A 19,809-nucleotide genomic window follows, 5' to 3' on the forward strand; every position below is an offset into this window, starting at 1 on the left:
GGCAGGCGGACTCTCAAGCACTGCGCCACCAGGGAAGCCCTAGAATATATTTTTTTAAATCCTTTATTTTCCAAAACAAACGAACAAAAAATATAGTGAGAAGAATGGCACTGTTTTGCATTTGTGCAAAATCTCTAATATCTGGTTTAACAGAAGACAGCTGGATCCTCATATCTGCTTCTGCATTCCATATATTGTGATATCAAGTATCATGTAGCCTCTGGAAAACTTTACTGTACACTTGTAAGAGAGTGGAAATGAGGAAGGTAAATAATGTCTTAGTATTGTTATGAAGATAGTTTTGACCTCACAAACTCATTGAAAGGCCTTTGGAACCTCCGGGGTCCACAGATCACACACTTTGAGAACCAGTGGTTTAGTAGAAAGAGCCTTTGGAGTTCAGCAGATCTGACAGTAAATGCCGTTTTTACCACCTTCTGGATGTACAATCCTAAAGAAATCACAAGTCTTTAGTTTTACTCATCAACTGTTTGGGGTAATGATACCTATCTAATATTGATATGTTTAGCACAGTACCTGGCACAAAGGAGTTGTTCGACAATAAATTAATATTATTATACTAAAAGACAATACTCCCCCCCCCCATTTTCATTCTTACCCAGTTTTCAATATTTGCTGTTTCCCACAAACTTTAAAGAAGCTCTTACCTAGTTATGTAAGCAGCCAACTGTTTTGGAGATTTCTTAACCTGAAAAATAAAAGTAGATAGTTGCAGCATATTTAAGTTCCTTAACAAAGCTATGTAAACTTTGTGATTAATGTCAACAAGTCTGAAATTGAACTATTAAATTTTTCAGATTAAAGCTCTTACTGTACTGATGCTGTACTCTCAATCACTGGTTACAACAACATTGTATGTAGGTATTTTTAACAATGCAACATACCCATCTGGCTAGTTTCCACGCTGCTAGTCACATATTATATATACAGAGTGCTAAATAAATGAGTTGAATTTTAATATAATTTTAAGCAATTGTATCAGTGCTAATGAGCCTTGCAATGGTGAACAAAAAGCATCTCTGTGATTCCTCTAAAATTAAACTAAAATATTCAAATTATACAATATCAAAACAATATACTGCCAAAAAGTTTTCAGAGCTTTTGGAATACAGATTTCAATTATTTTATTAATTCTACTTATTTTGGCAGATTGAGCAGAACTGTCACCCTCCCATTGTTTAAACACTTTAACCAGAAGTATCTATAGACTTAGCAGTTTAAATTGTGTCAAACTGAATGACTGTGTCTCCCCAACATTCCTCTGTTGAAATCAAGGCCTCTGCTAGGGCCTTGATGGTATTAGGAAGTAAGGCTTTCGGGAGGTGATAAGGTCATAAAAGTAAAACCCCATGAATAAGATTAGTGTCCTTGTAACAGAGAGCCCAGAGAATTCTCTCTCTCCCCTTCTATCATGTGAGGAAGTAGAGAAAAGCTATCTATGAACCAGGAAGTGGGCCCTCACTGGATACCAACTCTGCTAGGGCCTTGATCTTGGACTTCTCAGCCTCCAAAACTGTGAGAAATAAATTTCTGTTGTTTATGAGCCACACAGTCTATGGTATTCTGTTTGTGCAGCAGTCCAAACAGACCGAGATACTGTCTTACCCATTCCTAGAAGTCATGGACTTACTTACCTCCTTCATGTTCTTATTAGTGAAATTAGAGACCCTTTTTCTAGGAACATCAATGAAATGATCTTCAATATTATTACAAAGGTTGCGTTTTTTAACATTGTGGGTTTCAGATGCCATAATCTCTTAAATACCTAGAGAAAAAATAAAAATAATAAATGGAAAATACAAAAAGCAAACGAGCCTGATCCTTTCCTTAACACACATAAAAATACAACAGCTCTACACTATATAAAAGAGGCTTACAAGTAAAGCAAAGGACATGTGGGCATACCTCATTTTATTGCACTTCACAGATATTGTGTTTTTTTGGTTTTTTTTAACAAATTGAAAGTGTGTGGCAACTCTGCATCAAGCAAGTCTATTAGCACCATTTTTCCAACAGCATTTGTTCACTTCATGTCTGTGTCACATTTTGGTAATTCTCACAATATTTCACACTTCTCCATTATTATATTTGTTATAATGATTTGTGATCAGGGATCTTTGATGTTACTACTGTAGCTGTTTTTGAGCGCCATGAACCTTGTCCACGTAAGATGGTGAACTTAACTGATAAATGTGTGTGCTCTGACTGCTCCACTGACTGGCTATTCCCTGCTCTCTCCCTCTCCTCGGATCTCCCTATTCCCTAAGACACAACAATATTGAAATTAGGTCAATGAATAACCCTACCATGGCCTCTAACTGTTCAAATGTAAGGAACACTGGCAAGTCTCTCCTTTTAAGTCAAAAGCGTAGTGAGGAAGGCATGTCAAAAGAGAGAGAAGGTTGGGCTTCCCTGGTGGCGCAGTGGTTGAGAGTCCGCCTGCTGATGCAGGGGACACGGGTTCGTGCCCTGGTCCAGGAAGATCCCACACGCCGCGGAGCGGCTGGGCCCGTGAGCCATGGCCGCCAAGCCTGCGCATCAAGAGCCTGTGCTCCGCAACGGGAGAGGCCCAACAGTGAGAGGCCCGCCTACCCCAAAAAAAAAAAAAGAGAGAGAGAGAGAGAGAGAAGGCTGAAAGCTAGGCCTCTTGCACCAGTTAGGCAAGTTGTGAATGCAAAGGAAAAGTTCTTGAAGGAAATTAAAAGTGCCATTCCAGTGAAGACACGAATGGTAAGGCGAAAAAGCCTCACTGCCGACATGGTGAAAGTTTTAGTGATCTGGATAGAAGATCAAACTAGCCACAACATTCCCTTAAGCCAAAACGTATTCCAGAGCAAGGCCCTAACTCTCTTTAATAAAGGTTGAGAGAGGTAAGGAAGCTGCAGAAGAAAAGTTTGAAGCTAAGAGGTTAACTCATGAGGTTTAAGGAAAGAAGCCATTTCTATAACATAAAAGTACAAAGTGAAGCAGCATGTGCTGATGTAGAAGTTGTAGCAAGTTATCCAGAAGATCTAGCTAAGATAATGAATGAAGGTGGCTACACTGAACAACAGATTTTCAATGGAGATGAAACGGCCTTCTGTTGGAAGAAGATGCCGTCTGGGACTTTCATAGCTAAGAGAGAAGTCAAAGCTTGGCTTCAAAGCTTCAAAGGACAGTTTGACTCTCTTCTTAGTGGCTAATGTGGCTGATGACTTTAAGTTGAAACCAGTGATCACTTACCATTCTCCAAATCCTAGGGCCCTTAAGAACTATGCTAAATCAACTCTACTTGAACTCTTTAAATGAAACAACAAAGCCTGGATGAAAGCATATGTGTTTACAATATGGTTTACTGAAGATTTTAAGCCCACTGTTGAGACCTACTGCTCAGAAAAAAAGATTCCTTGCAAAATATTACTGCTCATTCACAATGCACCTGGTCACCCAAGAGCTCCGATGAAGATGTACAACGAAATTCATGTTGTTTTTATGCCTACTAACACAGCATCCATTCTTCAGCCCATGGATCAAGGAGTAATTTTGACTTTCAAGTCTTATGACTTACGAAATATATTTTGTAAGGCTATATAGCAGAGTAAATTGAAAAACTTCTGGAACAGATTCAACATTCTAGATGTCATTACAAACATTTGTAACTCATGGGAAAAGGTCAAAATATCAACATTAACAGGATTTTGGAAGAGTTGATTCCAACCCTAATGGATGACTTTGAGGGGTTCAAGACTTCAGTGGGGGAAGTCTACAGATGTGGTAGAAATAGCAAGAGGACTGGAATTAGAAGTGGAGCTGGAAGATGTAACTGAATTGCTGCAGTTTCATGATAAAACTTTAACAGATGAGGAGCTGCCTTTTCTGGATGAGCAAAGAAGATGGATTCTTGAGATGGAATCCACTCCTGGTGAAGATGCTGTGAAAACTGTTGAAATGACGGCAAAGAATTTATATAGAATACTGCCAAACTCAGTTGATAAAGCAGCGGCAGGGTTTGAGAGGATTGACTCCAATTTTGAAAGAAGTTCTGCAGTGGGTAAAGTACTATCAAACAGCACTGCATGCTACATTGAAATCATTTGTGAAAGGAAGAGTCAATTGACGCAGCAAACTTCACAGCTGTCTTATTTTAAGAAACTGCCATAGCCACCCCAACTTCAGCAACCACCACCCTGATCAGTCAGCAGCCATCGACACTGAGGCAAGACCTTCCACCAGCAAAAAGATTATGACTTGTTGAAGGCTCAGATGATGGCTAGCAATTTTTAGCAATAAAGTATTTTTAAATTAAGGTATGTACATTTTTAAAAACATAATGCTACTGCACACCTAATAAACTACATATAGTATAGTGTAACTTTTATATGCAGTGGGAAACCAAAAAATTTGTGTGACTTCCTTCATTACGGTGGTCTGAAACCAAACCTGCAATATCTCTGAGGTATGAATGTAGTTCTAAGTTATACATTTTTTAAAAGCCTTAAACATAGAGGAAGCACAAGGCAGGGGATTCCAGTAAAGTTCTTTCTGTTCTCATTCTTAAGTTGCAACCAGTTACAATAATATGGCATGTACTTTTTGCCAACACAACATGTCAATCTCCCCATTTTCCGTATCACTAGCCATATATTATTTTTTTTTTGCGGTACGCAGGCCTCTCACTGTTGTGGCCTCTCCTGTTGCGGAGCACAGGCTCCGGACGCGCAGGCTCAGCGGCCATGGCTCACGGGCCTAGCTGCTCCGGGGCATGTGGGATCTTCCCGGACCGGGGCACGAACCCGTGTCCCCTGCATCGGCAGACGGACTCTCAACCACTGCGCCACCAGGGAAGCCCTAGCCATATATTATTAAAGTTTATGAAATCAGGTCTAATAGTAGTGGTATCTTGAAATTCGAATGCACGGAAGCCTAAATTTTTGGAAGCAAATCACTGGGTCGTATACAACCATAAGCAGCCAGGGGAACCAAAATCAGACTATATATATCTGACTTGTTTTATGCCCAACCTTTAAATTTTTCTTTCATTCGTGCAGCTAGCTCTCCAAAGCTTTCTTCCATCTTTGAAAAATATAACCCACATTCTTTTGCTCCTCCAATTATATCCAAAGGGCAGAAAATAGATGCTGTGACTTCATTTATGTAACAGAGGATGTTAGTGACTTTCCCACTTGCACTCAGGTTTCACATAGCAAATTTACTTCAGGTCATGCCCTGAAAACCAAGTTTCTCCCTCATTCTTGTTTTAAACATTTATTGAGCATTCATTATATGCCAGGCCCTGGAGTTAATGTAGATGACGGACAGAGATCCTGTTCTAAAGAATCATCTAGGAAGCTTTCTGAAAATACATCTTTCTGGGCCCTAATTTCAGACTATAACTCAGCAGGTATCAGGAAAAAAGCCCAAAGCAATTATATTTTTAAAAAGCCCCACAGGTATTTTTATCATTAAAAAAATTTTTTTATTGAAGTACAGTTGATTTACAATGCTGTGGCAATCTCTGCTGTGCAGCAAACTGACTCAGTTACACACATAGAGACATTCTTTTCTAATATTCTTTTCCATTATGGTTTATCACAGGATATTGAGTATAGTTCCCTGTGCTACACATTAGGACCTTGTGGTTTATCCATTCTAAATGTAATAGTTTGTATCTACCAACCCCAAACTCCCAGTCCATCCCTCTCCCTCCCTGCCCCTCCCCACAGGTTTTTCTGATACACATACTTAGTTAAAAAAAAAAAAAATCTGTCTTAGAGAATTTTCCAAAAATATATGCAAACACAGGAAATTCTGCCATCAATTTCAGGGTATTTTACGATTTCTTGCAGCTAATTCAGGGACAGCCCATCCACTTGTGCCCCCAGGTTACTAAACCTCTAGGATGAGATTTTTAAACAAGTAAATAAATAATTGCAGTAATACAATAAGCACTCTGACAGAGGGGCACCCATGCAAGTCAGCAAATCTCCACTGAGGAAAAGTCTTCTAGGGCAAATAGCACATTGAGAAAATAGCATGTGTAGAACTGAAAGGCATGAAGCAAAATGATTTGTTTGGCAATGTGTTAAGTAGATGCATGGGACTAGAGCTTAGGCTGGGGGTGTGCTGCAGCAGGGTGAGAAATGAGGCTGGAGAGATAGGCAGAAGCTAGATCAAAGGGTTCTGTGCACAAGGTAAGCTTTTTTGTTTGTTTGTTTTGTCTTTGAAAGAAAGGGGGACTTTTAGTTAGAGGTAATGAACTAAACACGTGCAATTACTTTTACCTTTCCCTGAAACCCTATTACAATGACAGTAAAGAAGATTTTAAAGGCATAAACCCCATAAGGGCAAAGAATAGAAGATGAGGCAATGGCAACAACATTTTGGAAACTGCAAAGCATAAGTGATAAATGACTTAGCAGATCTGAGAAAGCAAAATCCTAAAGCGTCAGTGAGGAAAGGTGAAAAGCAGAATCCCCCAAAGGTTCAGAAATTGGCAATACTGAGGACCTCAAAAAGTGGGATAAAGGTGGGCTTAATAACAAGTACAATGAATGAATATCCATTTAAGACACAAGAGTCCTAGATCCCCTTCCCCGTTTCAGTAAAAAACTGGAGTTTTACTGTATGGAAAATCTAAAACAGAGTCCTTGGGATGGGAAACACCAGGCACAAATGTGGGTGAGAGGAACATATTCTAAACAGGGCGATCAAGTGAAAGTTTACATACTAAATGTTAAGACCTCTAACCTTCTTTCCACCACATGCCTCACAGAGGCTTGCAGCCAGGCTTAAATACTCCAGGGAAAGACTCAGTCGCAGAGGAAAACACACACACACACACACACACACACACACACACTCTCTCTCTCTCTCTCTCTCTCTCTCTCTCTCTCTCTCTCTCTCTCTCTCTCTCCTAAAAATACTGACATCAGTGATGGTCAAAGTCCCCAAAGAACTTTTTATATCTTGATTATGGTAGTAGTTACCTGTCAAAACTCTAATAGCATGAATTTTAATTTTTTTTGCATGTAAACATCTCAATAAACCCAACTTTCAAAAAATCCTCTAGAGATAAGAACAAATTGCATCCATGAAACACAAATGAGAAAAAACAAGCTGACAAAGACCCTTGGAAATTAAAAATAGGATGTATAAGATAGCAGAAAAACTCAAGAGAAGTTGGAAAAGAAAGTTGAGGGTATCTCCTAGAATGTAGGGTAAAAAGATTTTTTAAAAGAACCTGGATTGGTTTATAGAGACCAACATTCAAATAAACAGAAGTTCAGAAAGAGTACAGAAAAAAACAAAGAAGAAAGCAAAGAATTAAAAACTGTTCACGGTTGAAGGACATGAATTCCCAAACTGAAAGGGCACATTGAGGGTCAGCATTGCAGTTGAAAATAGACCTACAAGGCACATCGTCACATTTCAGAGCAACAGAGAAGCCAGAGAAGGGGAAAACATACAATAAACAAATAAACAAAACCCCACTAAAATCCGAATTAAGTTACATACAAATGATAAAGGCATAGAACAATGCCTTCAAAATTCTTAGGAAACTTGAAATTTTATGTCCAGACTAGTCACCACCTGAGTGCAAGTGTAGGAAAAAAAAATCTTCAGAAATTCAAAGTTCCAAAAAAAATTCTTCCTGCAGCAATCTGAGAAATAATGAAAATGAGAAATACAAGAAATGGAGAGCCAACAAGAGAAATGAGAAGGGAATTCTCATGATGGTTATGAACAAAGATCCCAGGATGATGGCTGTGCACCAGGAGTACATGACAACAACTGGAGCAGGTTAACAGACTGAAGGGAGAAGTCGTCACATAAATGAAATTGATTTATAATACCTGGGGCTCATTAAAGAGGAGATGGAGAGAACTGAGGGAGAGTCACAAGGCAGTGGCACATGTTTCAACTGACAAAAGAAAAGAATTGTCAGCCCAGAATCTCCTATGTTGAGGAAATATCCTTCAGGAATGAAGGAGAAACCAAGACATTCTCAAATAAAAGGAAATTAAAGAAGGAATCTTAGAACATCAAGGAGACAAAAAGAAAACTATAAGGTAAATTATGTTTGATGTTTGAAGCAAAAATTATAACACTATCTGATGTGGTTCAAAATATATGTAGAAGAATGTTTAAGGCAACTATGTTGTAAGTGGGGAAGGGCAAAGGGATATAAAGGGAGGTAAAGTTTCCACACTTTACTCAAACTTGTAAAATGATGCCATCAGTAGACTGTGATAAATTGTAGACATGTAACATAATACCTAGAACCATTGCTAGAAGCTACTGCTACTGTTTTATTAAGAAACATAGTAAAAACTACTATAGATAAATTGAGATGTAATGTTTAAAATGTGTACAAATAACTCATAGGAAGGCAAGAAAAAAGAGAGAAAAAAATGGAGAGAACAGAAACAAAAAATAAAATGGCAGAAACATATCAATAATTACATTATATATGAATGCTCTAAATATATCAGTTAAAAACCAGAGATTGGCAGAGTACATTAAGAAACATGACCTAACAATATTCTGTCTATAAGAAATTCATTTCAAATATAATGATAAAGGAAAGTAGAACATAGAAGAAAGCTCCTAATAGATCTTTAAAAGTTCTCATCACAGGAGAAAAAAGAAAGTAGTAAAAGGAAGAAAAAGATGTATCATGCAAATATTAATTTAAAAGAGCCAGGACTTTCCTGGTGGCGCAGTGGTTAAGAACCCACCTGCCAATGCAGGGGACACGGGTTTGAGCCCTGGTCTGGGAAGATCCCACATGCCGCGGAGCAACTAAGCCCCTGCACCACAACTACTAAGCCTGCACTCTAGAGCCCACGAGCCACAACTACTGAGCCCTCGTGCCACAGCTACTGAAGCCTGCACACGTAGAGCCCGTGCTCCACAACAAGAGAAGCTACGGCAATGAGAAGCCCGCATGCCGCAACAAAGAGTAGCCCCCGCTCACCGCAACTAGAGGAAGCCCGTGTGCAGTGACAAAGACCCAATGCAGCCAAAAATAAATAAATAAAATTTATAAAAAAATAAAAAGTAAAAATAAAAGGGCCAAACCATCAAGAAAACATAGCAATCTTAAATATGTACACACCAAACAACACAGGTGAAAAACACATGAAGCAAAAAGTGACAAGGCTGGAAGTTATAATTTGAAATTGGCAAGAAATAGCAAAATTCCTGTTAAAATGCACTATGCTTGCAAGTTTATAAGTTTGAAAAATAAAGAAAAAAGAAGAAAAGTAAATGAAAACACCAAGAATAATTAATTTTATGATTTCATATCAAAAGGCACATAGTTGTAATTTGTTATTAAATTAGCATAACTAATATTTTTATTGTCACTTTGTTTTGCTACTATGTAAGTTAATCAGCTTACATAATCATAGAATCAGAGATATTTGAAATGGAAAATGTAATTAGTAAAATAATTCATTAGTACCTTACATTCCAATATCTCAAAACTGTTTACCAGTCCTCCTTAACCAGTATAGAATATTCTGGTCACCAACACAGGGGCTCCTAAAATTAGGCAAATCTATCTTCCTTTTGGACTCTGAAATAACTTTAGTTTGGCTAAATTACAGGTAAAAACATGGAGCCAGAGGATGGGATCAGCTTTAAAGTCAGCCTAGAAACAAAGAAGTGATAAACTGGAGCAGCAGTTCTCAAACTTTAGCATCAGAATCATTTGTGGACCTTCTTATGATACAGATTGTTGGGCCCCATCCCCTGAAAGACTGAAGTGGGGCCTGAGACTCTGCATTTCTAACAGGCACTTGGGTGATGCTCATGCTGCTGGTCTGAAGACCTCACCTGGGAACTACTGAATTAGAGTTCTCTCTGAAAGTTTCTCACTAAATAGTGCTCATTGTTCTAAAGTTGTCCAGATTTCCATTCATTAAAGCCAGTTCCATCCACCGTATTCTCTTGTTTATTTTATAGACATAATGTACTTACAAAGAAAGGACAGGACCTCACCTACAGTCAACTCTCAACTGTATGTAGTTGATCAATCTTACAGATCTTCTGGGGTAAAAATTTCATTGAGATCTAATTTTATTTCTCCCTCACCTTTCTCCTAGCCTTATTCCTAGACTAGAATGTAAATTAATTTTATTTCAGGATAAAATCAACAATGTTGGTCAGATAATCTGTTTGAAGGAATACATATGAATGAATGAAATACTGTTTTGGTTCATCTGTGATGTTGCTGCTTTCCCTTGGTGATCCAGTGGGGAATGTTCTTAATCAGTTCTGTCTTTGGGTCCACTATTACTTCTCTGGAGTGGCACCCTCTTTAAATTCCCCTTTTGAAAACAAAGACATTTGGTACCTGGAACTAAAGTCTATACATATGGCTAAAGAGTATTCTAAATCCAAATTCATACAATTTCATCATAACTTCTAAAATAAGGGAGTAAAAATTATTGTAATGTAGCACTATGGTAGTAACTAAGAGTGGTTCCAAAGATAAGAAAAGCTTCCAAATTCTTTTAAGAAGCCAATATACCAGTGTTATTAAAATATAATAAAGATTGCACAATAAAACCATGGACCAGTTTTACTGATGAGTATCAATGCAAAAGCCCAGATAACATCATACTGTTGGTGAAAATGTAAAAGGATCCAGTCACCTTGGAGAACAGTTTGGCAGCTCCTCAAAAGTTTAAAAATAGAGTTACCATATGACCATATACATCCAAAAGAAATAAAACTTGTCACAAAAACTTGTACACCAATGTTCATAGCAGCATTATTCGTAAGAGCTAAAAATTGGAAACTATCCAAACATCCATCAACTGATGAATGGATAAAATGTGGATAAATAAAATCCATACAATGGAATATCATCCAGCCATAAAAATGAATTTTTGTCCTGATATATGGTCAATCATAGATGAACCTCAAAACACTATGTTTAAGTGAAAGAAAAGAAGGCAGAAATGAAAGATCACATACTGTATGATTCTATTCATATGAAATGTTCAGAATAAGCAAATCTTTAGAGACAGAAAGTCAATTAGTGGTTGTCCAGCACTGCTGTAATGGGTATGGGGTTTCTTTTGGGAGGTGATGAAAATGCTCTAAAATTGATTATGATGGCTGCACAACTCTGTGAATATACTAAAGGTCATTGAATTATACACTTTAAGTGGGTGAATTGTATGGTATGTGAATTAGAGCTCAATAAAGTTTAATTATTAAAAAAAAACCTGACATGGCTGAAAGGAGACACAGACAAATCCACAATAATCTTGGAGACTTCAATATCCCCGCTCAACAACTGATAGAATAGACAGAAATTCAGCAAAGTTGTAACATCATCAACCAATAGGATCAAATCAATATTTATAGAACACTCCACCAACAACAGCAGAATAATTATTTTCAAATGCCACAGAACATATACCAAGATAGGCTATATCTTAGGCTATAAAACAAACCACAACAGTTTGAAATAATTGAAATGATGCTCAGTATTGGTAATTATTAGAGAAATGCAAATCAAAATTACCATGAGGTATCACCTCACACCAGTCAGAATGGCCATCATCAAAAAGTCTACAAATAATAAATGCTGGAGAGGGTGTGGAGAAAAGGGAACCCTCTGATACTGTTGGTGGGAATGTAAATTGGTGCAGACACTATCTAGAACAGTATGGAGGTTCCTTACTAACACTAAAAATAGAGTTATCATATGATCCTGCAATCCCACTCCTGGGCATGTATCTAGAGAAAACTACAATTTGAAAAGGTACATGCATCCCAATGTTCATTGCAGCACTATTTACAATAGCCAAGACATGGAAGCAACCTAAATGTTCATCGACAGAGGAATGGATAAAGAAGATGTGGGATATTTATTCAATGGAATATTACTCAGCCATAAAAAAGAATGAAACAATGCCATTTGTAGCAACATGGATGGACACAGAGATTATCATACTAAGTGAAGTAAGTCAGACAAAGACAAATATCATATGATATCACTTATATGTGGAATCTAAAAAAAAAAAAAAGATACAAATGAACTTATATACAAAACAGAAATAGACCCATAGACATAAAAGACTTATGGTTACCAAAGGGGGAAGTGGGGGGAGGGATAAATTAGGAGTTTGAGATTAGTATATACATATTACTATATATAAAATGGATAACCAACAAGGACCTACTGTATAGCACAGGGAACTATACTCAATATTTTGTAATAACCTGTAAGGGAAAACAATCTGAAAAAAAAATTGATATATATGTATGTATAATGCAAACACTTTGTTGTACACCTGAAACTAACACAATATTGTAAATCAACTATACTTCAATAAAAATATATATAAACACATCAAACTCCTAGATGCCAAAAAAATGAAAATAAAATAAAAAATAGGGCTTCCCTGGTGGCACAGTGGTTGGGAATCTGCCTGCCAATGCAGGGGACACAGGTTCGAGCCCTGATCTGGGAAGATCCCACATGTCGCGGAGCAACTGGGTCCGTGAGCCACAACTACTGAGCCTGCGTGTCTGGAGCCTGTGCTCCGCAACAAGAGCCCGCAATAATGAGAGGCCCGCGCACCGCGATGAAGAGTGGCCCCCACTTGCCACAACTAGAGAGAGCCCCCGCACAGAAACGAAGACCCAACACAGCCATAAATAAATAAATAAATAAATTTAAATCATATGGGCTTCTAAGAAGACCTCTGCTTAAAATAAATAAATAAATAAATAAATAAATAAAATAAGTGAAATCATATAGAGCATGTTCTCCAACTACAGTGAAATCAAACTAAAAATCAATAAAAGAAAAATAATAGGAAAATCTCCAAACGCCTAGTAACCAAACAGTGCACTTCTAAAAAGTTCATGGGTTAAAGAGAAAGTCTCAAGGGAAATCAATAAAATACACCGTGCAAAATGAAAATGGAAATTTAACATATTAAAATTTGTGGGACACAGCTAAAACAGTGCTCAGGGAAATTTTTAGCACTAAAATGCATAAAAAGGAAAAGTCTCAAATCAATAACCTAAGCTTCCACATCAAGAACCTAGAAAAAGAAGAGCAAAATAAACCAAAGCAAGCGGAGGAAGGAAATAATAAATAATAGAAATCAATAAAACCGAAAACAGAAAGACAACAGAAAAATTAACAAGACAAAGAACTAGTTCATTGAAAGGTCAAAAAAAATTTTCAAACCGACAAAGAAAAAAGAGAAAAAACAAATTACCAATACCAGGAATGAAAAGGAGATATCACTATAGATGCTACAGACATTGAAAGGATAAGAAAATACCACAACCAACTCTACAAACATAAATTTGACAAGTTAAAAGAAGTGGGCCAATTCCTCAAGAAACACCACAACTCACTCAAAATGAAACAAGCAACTTGAATAGCCCTGTAATTATTAAGGAAACAATTCATAATTTTAAAACTCCCCAACTAGAAATCTCCAAGCCTGGATGATTTTAATGGAAAATTCAACCATATGTTTAAGACTGAACACCAATTCTACACAATCTTTTCAAGAAAACAGAAGAGCAAGGAAGCCTTCCCGATTCATTTTATGAAGCTATTATGTATTATCCTGATGCAAAAATATGACAAAAAAGCACAAAAAAGGGAAAACTACAAACCAATATCTCTCAAGGCTATAAATAAAAACTCTTAACAAAATATCAGCTAATGGAATTCACAATACAAAAAAGAATTATACACCACAATCAAGTGGCATTTGTCCCAGGGACACGCTTGTTCAATATTTGAAAATCAATCCATGTAACCCATGATATTAACAAGCTAAAGAAGAAAAGTCATATGATCATATCAATTGATGCCATAAAAGTATTTGACAAAACCCAACACCCATTCATGATAAATACTCTCATTAAAAGAATAATAGAGGAGGGCTTCCCTGGTGGTGCAGTGGTTGAGAGTCCGCCTGCTGATGCAGGGGACACGGGTTCGTGCCCCGGTCTGGGAAGATCCCACATGCTGCGGAGCGGCTGGGCCCGTGAGCCATGGCCGCTGAGCCTGCGCGTCCGGAGCCTGTGCTCCGCAACGGGAGAGGCCATAGCACTGAGCGGCCCGCGTACCGGGGGGAAAAAAAAATAGAGGGAAACTTCCTCAACTTGATAAAGAGCACCTACAAAAAGCCTACAGCTAACATCACTCTTAACGGTGAGAAACTCAAAGCTTTCCTGCTAAGATTAGGCACAAGGCAAGTGTGTCCCCTCTCATCACTGCTTTTCAATATCATATTGGAAGTTCTAGCTAATGCAATAAGAAAAGGAAAGATATATAGATTGGAAAGGGGGAAAAAAAACTTTGTTCACAGATGCTATGATCATCTATGTAGACACTCTCAAAGAACATACCAAAACAAACAAATAAAACAAAAAACCCCAAAACCTTTTGGAACTAGTAAGTGATCACACCACGGATGCAGAATACAAGGTTAAAATACAAGTCAATCACATTCCTATATATCATCGATGAGCAAGTGCAATTTGAAATTAAAAATACATTACCATTTACTTTAGCACTCCCTCCCCCACCAAAAAGTTCTGAATTCAAACTAAGTATCTAGGGAAATCGCAATGGTAGTCAAAACTTTTCCCTCTCAACAGAGTAAAAATGAGCAAGATACACAGTCAAAAAGATGAAGGTAAATGTCGAACTGTTTTAAGTCTCTATGAAACTGGAGAGACTAGAAGAAAATACATGAGAGGAACTAGCTAATTCATTTTCTCTATTCTAAGAGATACGAATTAGGCATACATTTAAAAAAATACAGTATGCAAAGAACTGAGCACTGCTTTGAAGAGATTTCTAAAACCCACTTACTAAAAAAGAATTAATTTGTAATCTGATACAAATATATTAAGAAAGGTGTCTGGATTTATGGGAAAATAAAGTTCTGCTTAGAAGTTTTGAACAGTCAATATAGTATTTAAAACAAATAATTGAGTCAATGAAGCAAAATGATGAAAGGAAAACAAAAATGATGTTCTTGCCCTTAAGAAACTCACTCTATTAGAGACACATGACATAATCACATGATAGTTATCTAATTCTACCAGGCTGTATACCTCACATAATATACAGACTAAACTTATAGAAAATTAAGTTCTATATGAGTTCAAAGAGGGATAGAGCGTATTTCTGAAAACCACCATGATTAGGAAAGGCTTGGGAAGAAGCAAGGCTTAAATTGGACTTTTGATAACAGACTGGATTCAGGTAGGAGGAACTGAGAGCTTAAGGAAAAATACGAAATATATCAATATTGTACAAGGTTACAAGGTGGGAATAACTTGGTTATTTACCAGTATAGGTATCCAAAGAATAAATTTAAATCCACTATATACAACAGGCATTTACTACAAGGTGCCTCCCTCCATCTTTTTCTTATACGAAGATGCTAAATTAAAGAAAGTATTTTTAGCATCCTGAGTTGGATTCAAGTTACATTTTCCCATAGAAATCCAATTAATAGTACTACTGGATCGGCTCTAAACAGGCTATTAAGGCCTAAGCTTGGAAACTAATCACCTATTAGAGTAGGCCTTTGTTTCTGTCAAAGATGTAATCTGATTACTAAACAACCAATAAAAAGTCAACTTTTTGGAATCCAACTCATCAATAAACCTGGAGTTGTCTCTATCACAAACAAACCTTAAGAAATAAAAGTAATTGGAAGAGAGAGGTCTCAATGTCATTCATATTTTTAAAATAAATAAATATAGTAGAATGATAATTGAAAGCATAATAGTTGTAAGCTGGGAGGAACAGTCCTGTTTCATTACGACTATTACATTTCTAAGACAGTAGTATCTGGTTTAAGATCCTAAAAATTTTTAAACAAAAAAATTTACTACAGAATAGTAGTTGGAAAACTAATTTTGAAAGCTTAAAATGGGTAGTGTGACAATAACAATTTCCAAGAAAATAAGTTACTATCATTTTATCATAGAACTGTGGCTGCTTTATATTGAGTTACCTCATTTAATCATCAGCACAATCTCTGATGCAGAAATTACAATCCTCATTTTTTTTTTTTAAATAAGTTTTGGGAAGGTAAGTAACTTGGTCTAATGTACCAAAGCTGTTTTATGTCTACTGAGGCCTAAATCTGCCTGATCAGTGGATGATGGATTACAAAATTTCTCACCTCAAGGAAGGCTCTGTGTGTTTGCTACTCTGTATCTGAGGAATGCTTTCCCCTCATATATTCTTATGGCTTTCTTCCTTACAACATTTTTAGGTTCTTGCTCCAATATGCCCTCCTCAGTGTGCTTTCTCTGACCTCTCCTCTCAAATAGCACCTACTTTTACTTCTATCTTCTCACCCTATCCTATTTTTCTTCATAACATTTACACTACTAGACATATATTATTTGTCTGTTTATCATATGTCTTCTCCACTAAAATGTAAGTCCATGAGGAGTGGGATCTTGCCTGCTGGTTCACTGCTATATTCCCTGGGCCTAAAACACTGCCTGACCCATAGAAAGTGCTCTATGTGTATATATTGAATGAATTAGTAAAATTTCCATTCTATACTATGTAAAAATGATAATTAATTGAAACAGCTTTCACCTTTAGTCTTTAGCCTAACTTTTTCATAGCAGACTACCAGAATCCTTTATCCACAGATTTAACCCTGTTTATTACACACAAACGTGTATGTATATATGTATTAAGTCTGTAGATTTGAATATTTTTTCCTCTAGAAGATAGCATTTATTTATTGATAGGCTGTCCCCCTTTCATATGGGAAAAATATTCATCTATTCATAGGCTAAAACAGTTTTTTTTTTTGGTTGTGCTGCACAGCTTGTGGGATCTCACTTTCCCCAACCAGGGGATGAACCTGGACCATGGCAGTGAAAGCCTAGAATCCTAATCACTAGACCACCAGGGAACTCCCTAAAATAGTTTATTAAAGAACAAGGTTGCATTTTTTTAAGAGCGAAGGATTTAACATCATTAGAAAGATGCAAGTCAAAACGACAATGAGATATTACTTCACAACCACCAGTATGGCTACAACAAAAATGACAGACAGTGACAAGTGTGGAGAAGGATGTGGAGAAACTGGCACTCCCCCACGTTACCATGGGAATGTAAAACGGTACAGCTGGGCAGTTTCTTAAAATGTTAAATATAGACTTACCATATGACCCGGCAATTCCACTCCTACATATTTACTCATGAGAAATGAGAGTTTACATCTACACAAAGACGTGTATGCAAATGTTCATACAACATTATTCAGAATAGCCAAAAAGCGGAAAGGACTCAAATGTTTATCAACTGGTGGATGAATAAACAAAATGTAGTATATCTGTCTGGAACATTGCTCAGTAACAAAAAGGTATGAAGTACTAATACATGTTACAATATGCATGAACGTTGGGCTAAGTGAAATAAGGCAAACACAAAAGACCACATATTATGTGATTCCATTTATATGAAATGCCCATACAAGTAAAATCTATAGAGACAGAAAGTAGATTAGTGGTTGCCTAGGGCTGGGTTGGGAGTGGGAATAACTACCAATGGGCACAAGGCTCTATGGTGGGCAATGGAGATGTTCTAAAATTAGATTTGGGTTGATATGGCACAATTCTGTACATACTTATAAACAGTGAATTGTACATTTAAAAAGTGAATTTTATGGTATGTAAATTATACTTGAGTAAAGCCTTAAAAAAGGAAAGGAAATTATCAAAGTTCTAATAGTTAAAGTCTCATTACAAAGGATTTTTTACACTACAAATTCCATTTTGCTTTATGTCTTATGCATTTGGTAGCACCTTTCTTGGGCAATAACATCCTTTTCCCCAAGAGCATAAGATAGTGCTATTCAAATGGTTTAAAGCAATTATTGAGGCTTCTAGGTGTTTTCTAAGTGCCACTTGATAACACACACAAAGAGAATAATCTGCAGTGGGATTAAGAGTGGTTGAAGGCACTGATTACAGAAACCGGAAAGGACAAATCTTTTAACTAAAAAAGAATAAAAGAAAACAAGGTGTTAAGAGAATAAAAGCAAGGCCTAGGAGATATTGAGAAGAGAAAAAAGTACTAACTGATAACTATTCTGAATTTGGATATAGTGCATATTTTCTTAAATCAAGACATTAAAGTGATTGCTTATGGGTATTTTCTTGAGAAGGCAGAAGAATAGTGGCATGTAGAAGGAGTTGGAGGGATGAATTCCCTTTATATAATACTTATCTCCTACTAGAAAGGTGAAAAGGGATCTATTGACATAATCTATTACAATGGCTACCAAATCAAAAGATTAAATAGTTCTAAGTGTTACTTTGATAGATACTCCCTATCTACTCATGACAATGAGAAAAGCTCATCATACAGAAATGAAACATGTCTGGACTTTTGTCTCTAGTAAGTTACAGCTCAAGATCAAATTAACTTAAGCTTTCTTTTTACATCAATATACTACAGTACATCAATTATTTGCACTGTATTTAACTCTGCAATTTCACTAGGCAATTTCATTCCTTGCCTTGGAAAGCAAAGCATGGTTATACAAAGAATTATAATATTGAATAATTAGTATTCCTGGTATAAGTGATTCTCTTCCAATCACCATCGAGTCAACTCTCACTATCACAAAGGGCGTGAACTGTATTCCCTAAGAGTCTTGAGGCTGAAAACTGACCACTATTGCATAGTAATAAAATATATAAGTAAAAAAAGAGGTTTTAGAATTTAAAGCTTCAGCCTAATTTTTTCACCCTGAGAGATCAAGTAACTTGCCCAAAGACACTAACTAGGTTAGTGACAGAGTGTATGGCACAGAATCTATGCCATTCTACCACATTTCTGTATTCATTAATTGAATCCAATTCATTCCCAACTACAATAAAGTGAACATTTTCAATCCTGAATAGCCAAAAAAGTCAAATAAGATGAGAGTGCTCATTTTTCTGAGGAGATGACAAGACAGGGACAAATGAATGTAAACTATAAGGGAGCCCTACTTTCCATCCTTCCCTCGTCCTATAAGGGTAACTTTTTCTTTTCTAGCGCCCATCAGGGAATTTATAGGGCTTAAGGACAAATCAAGTTTCCCCATGACACAGCTGCCCCACAAAAAATGAAAGGGAAGGATGAACGTGGACTTCTCTCAAGAATTTCAGTGCAGGGGAGAAAAACAGAAAGTAAAGATGACATTTTCTGGGGCAATCTTTAGGGCCTGGGGATACTGATTCTTTCCTCCAAAATTCAGCTACCAGCCTCTCAATAAATGCTTTGCTATCTAGCACTTAAGATGAATAATGGAATTTGGATCAAGTTAAAAAACAGGGTGATAAAAAAAGAAATTGAGAATGCCAAAGCTGACTCAAATGGGATCAGTACTTACAATGGAATATTAAAAACACTATTTTCAAAGAATGTCTTGTGACGTGGAAGAAAGTTCAAAAAATAACAGTATTATAAAAAGCAGGATAGAAAATTGAATGTACAGTATAATTCTGGTGTTTCAAAAGCTGTATGTATATATATAATCAATCCATTCAAAAGAGTGCTATCGGACTTCCCTGGTGGCGCAGTGGTTGAGAGTCCGCCTGCCGATGCAGGGGACACGGGTTCGTGCCCCGGTCTGGGAGGATCCCACATGCCGTGGAGTGGCGGGGCCTGTGAGCCATGGCCACTGAGCCTGTGCAAACGGAGCGTGTGCTCCGCAACAGGAGAGGCCACAACAGTGAGAGGGGCCCACGTACCACAAAAAAAAAAAAAAAAAAAAA

At 37.0% G+C, this 19,809-nt stretch overlaps 1 protein-coding gene across 1 annotated transcript in view; it reads right to left on the reverse strand.

Moving 5' to 3' along the window:
• The window catches only part of KATNBL1 (katanin regulatory subunit B1 like 1), a 52,449-nt gene that overhangs the window by 11,255 nt on the left and 21,385 nt on the right, over positions 1-19,809 (reverse strand). Inside the window, exons 2-3 of the mRNA XM_007462523.1 lie at positions 1,656-1,786; positions 669-709 (exon numbers count right to left, since the gene is read on the reverse strand). Coding sequence (XP_007462585.1) covers positions 669-709; positions 1,656-1,772 — 158 coding nt within the window. The 5' untranslated portion in view covers positions 1,773-1,786. The remainder of the gene's footprint in view (positions 1-668; positions 710-1,655; positions 1,787-19,809) is intronic.

This window comes from Lipotes vexillifer, unplaced genomic scaffold (genome assembly GCF_000442215.2).
Source record: "Lipotes vexillifer unplaced genomic scaffold, Lipotes_vexillifer_v1.1 scaffold164, whole genome shotgun sequence".
Taxonomy (NCBI): domain Eukaryota; kingdom Metazoa; phylum Chordata; class Mammalia; order Artiodactyla; family Lipotidae; genus Lipotes; species Lipotes vexillifer.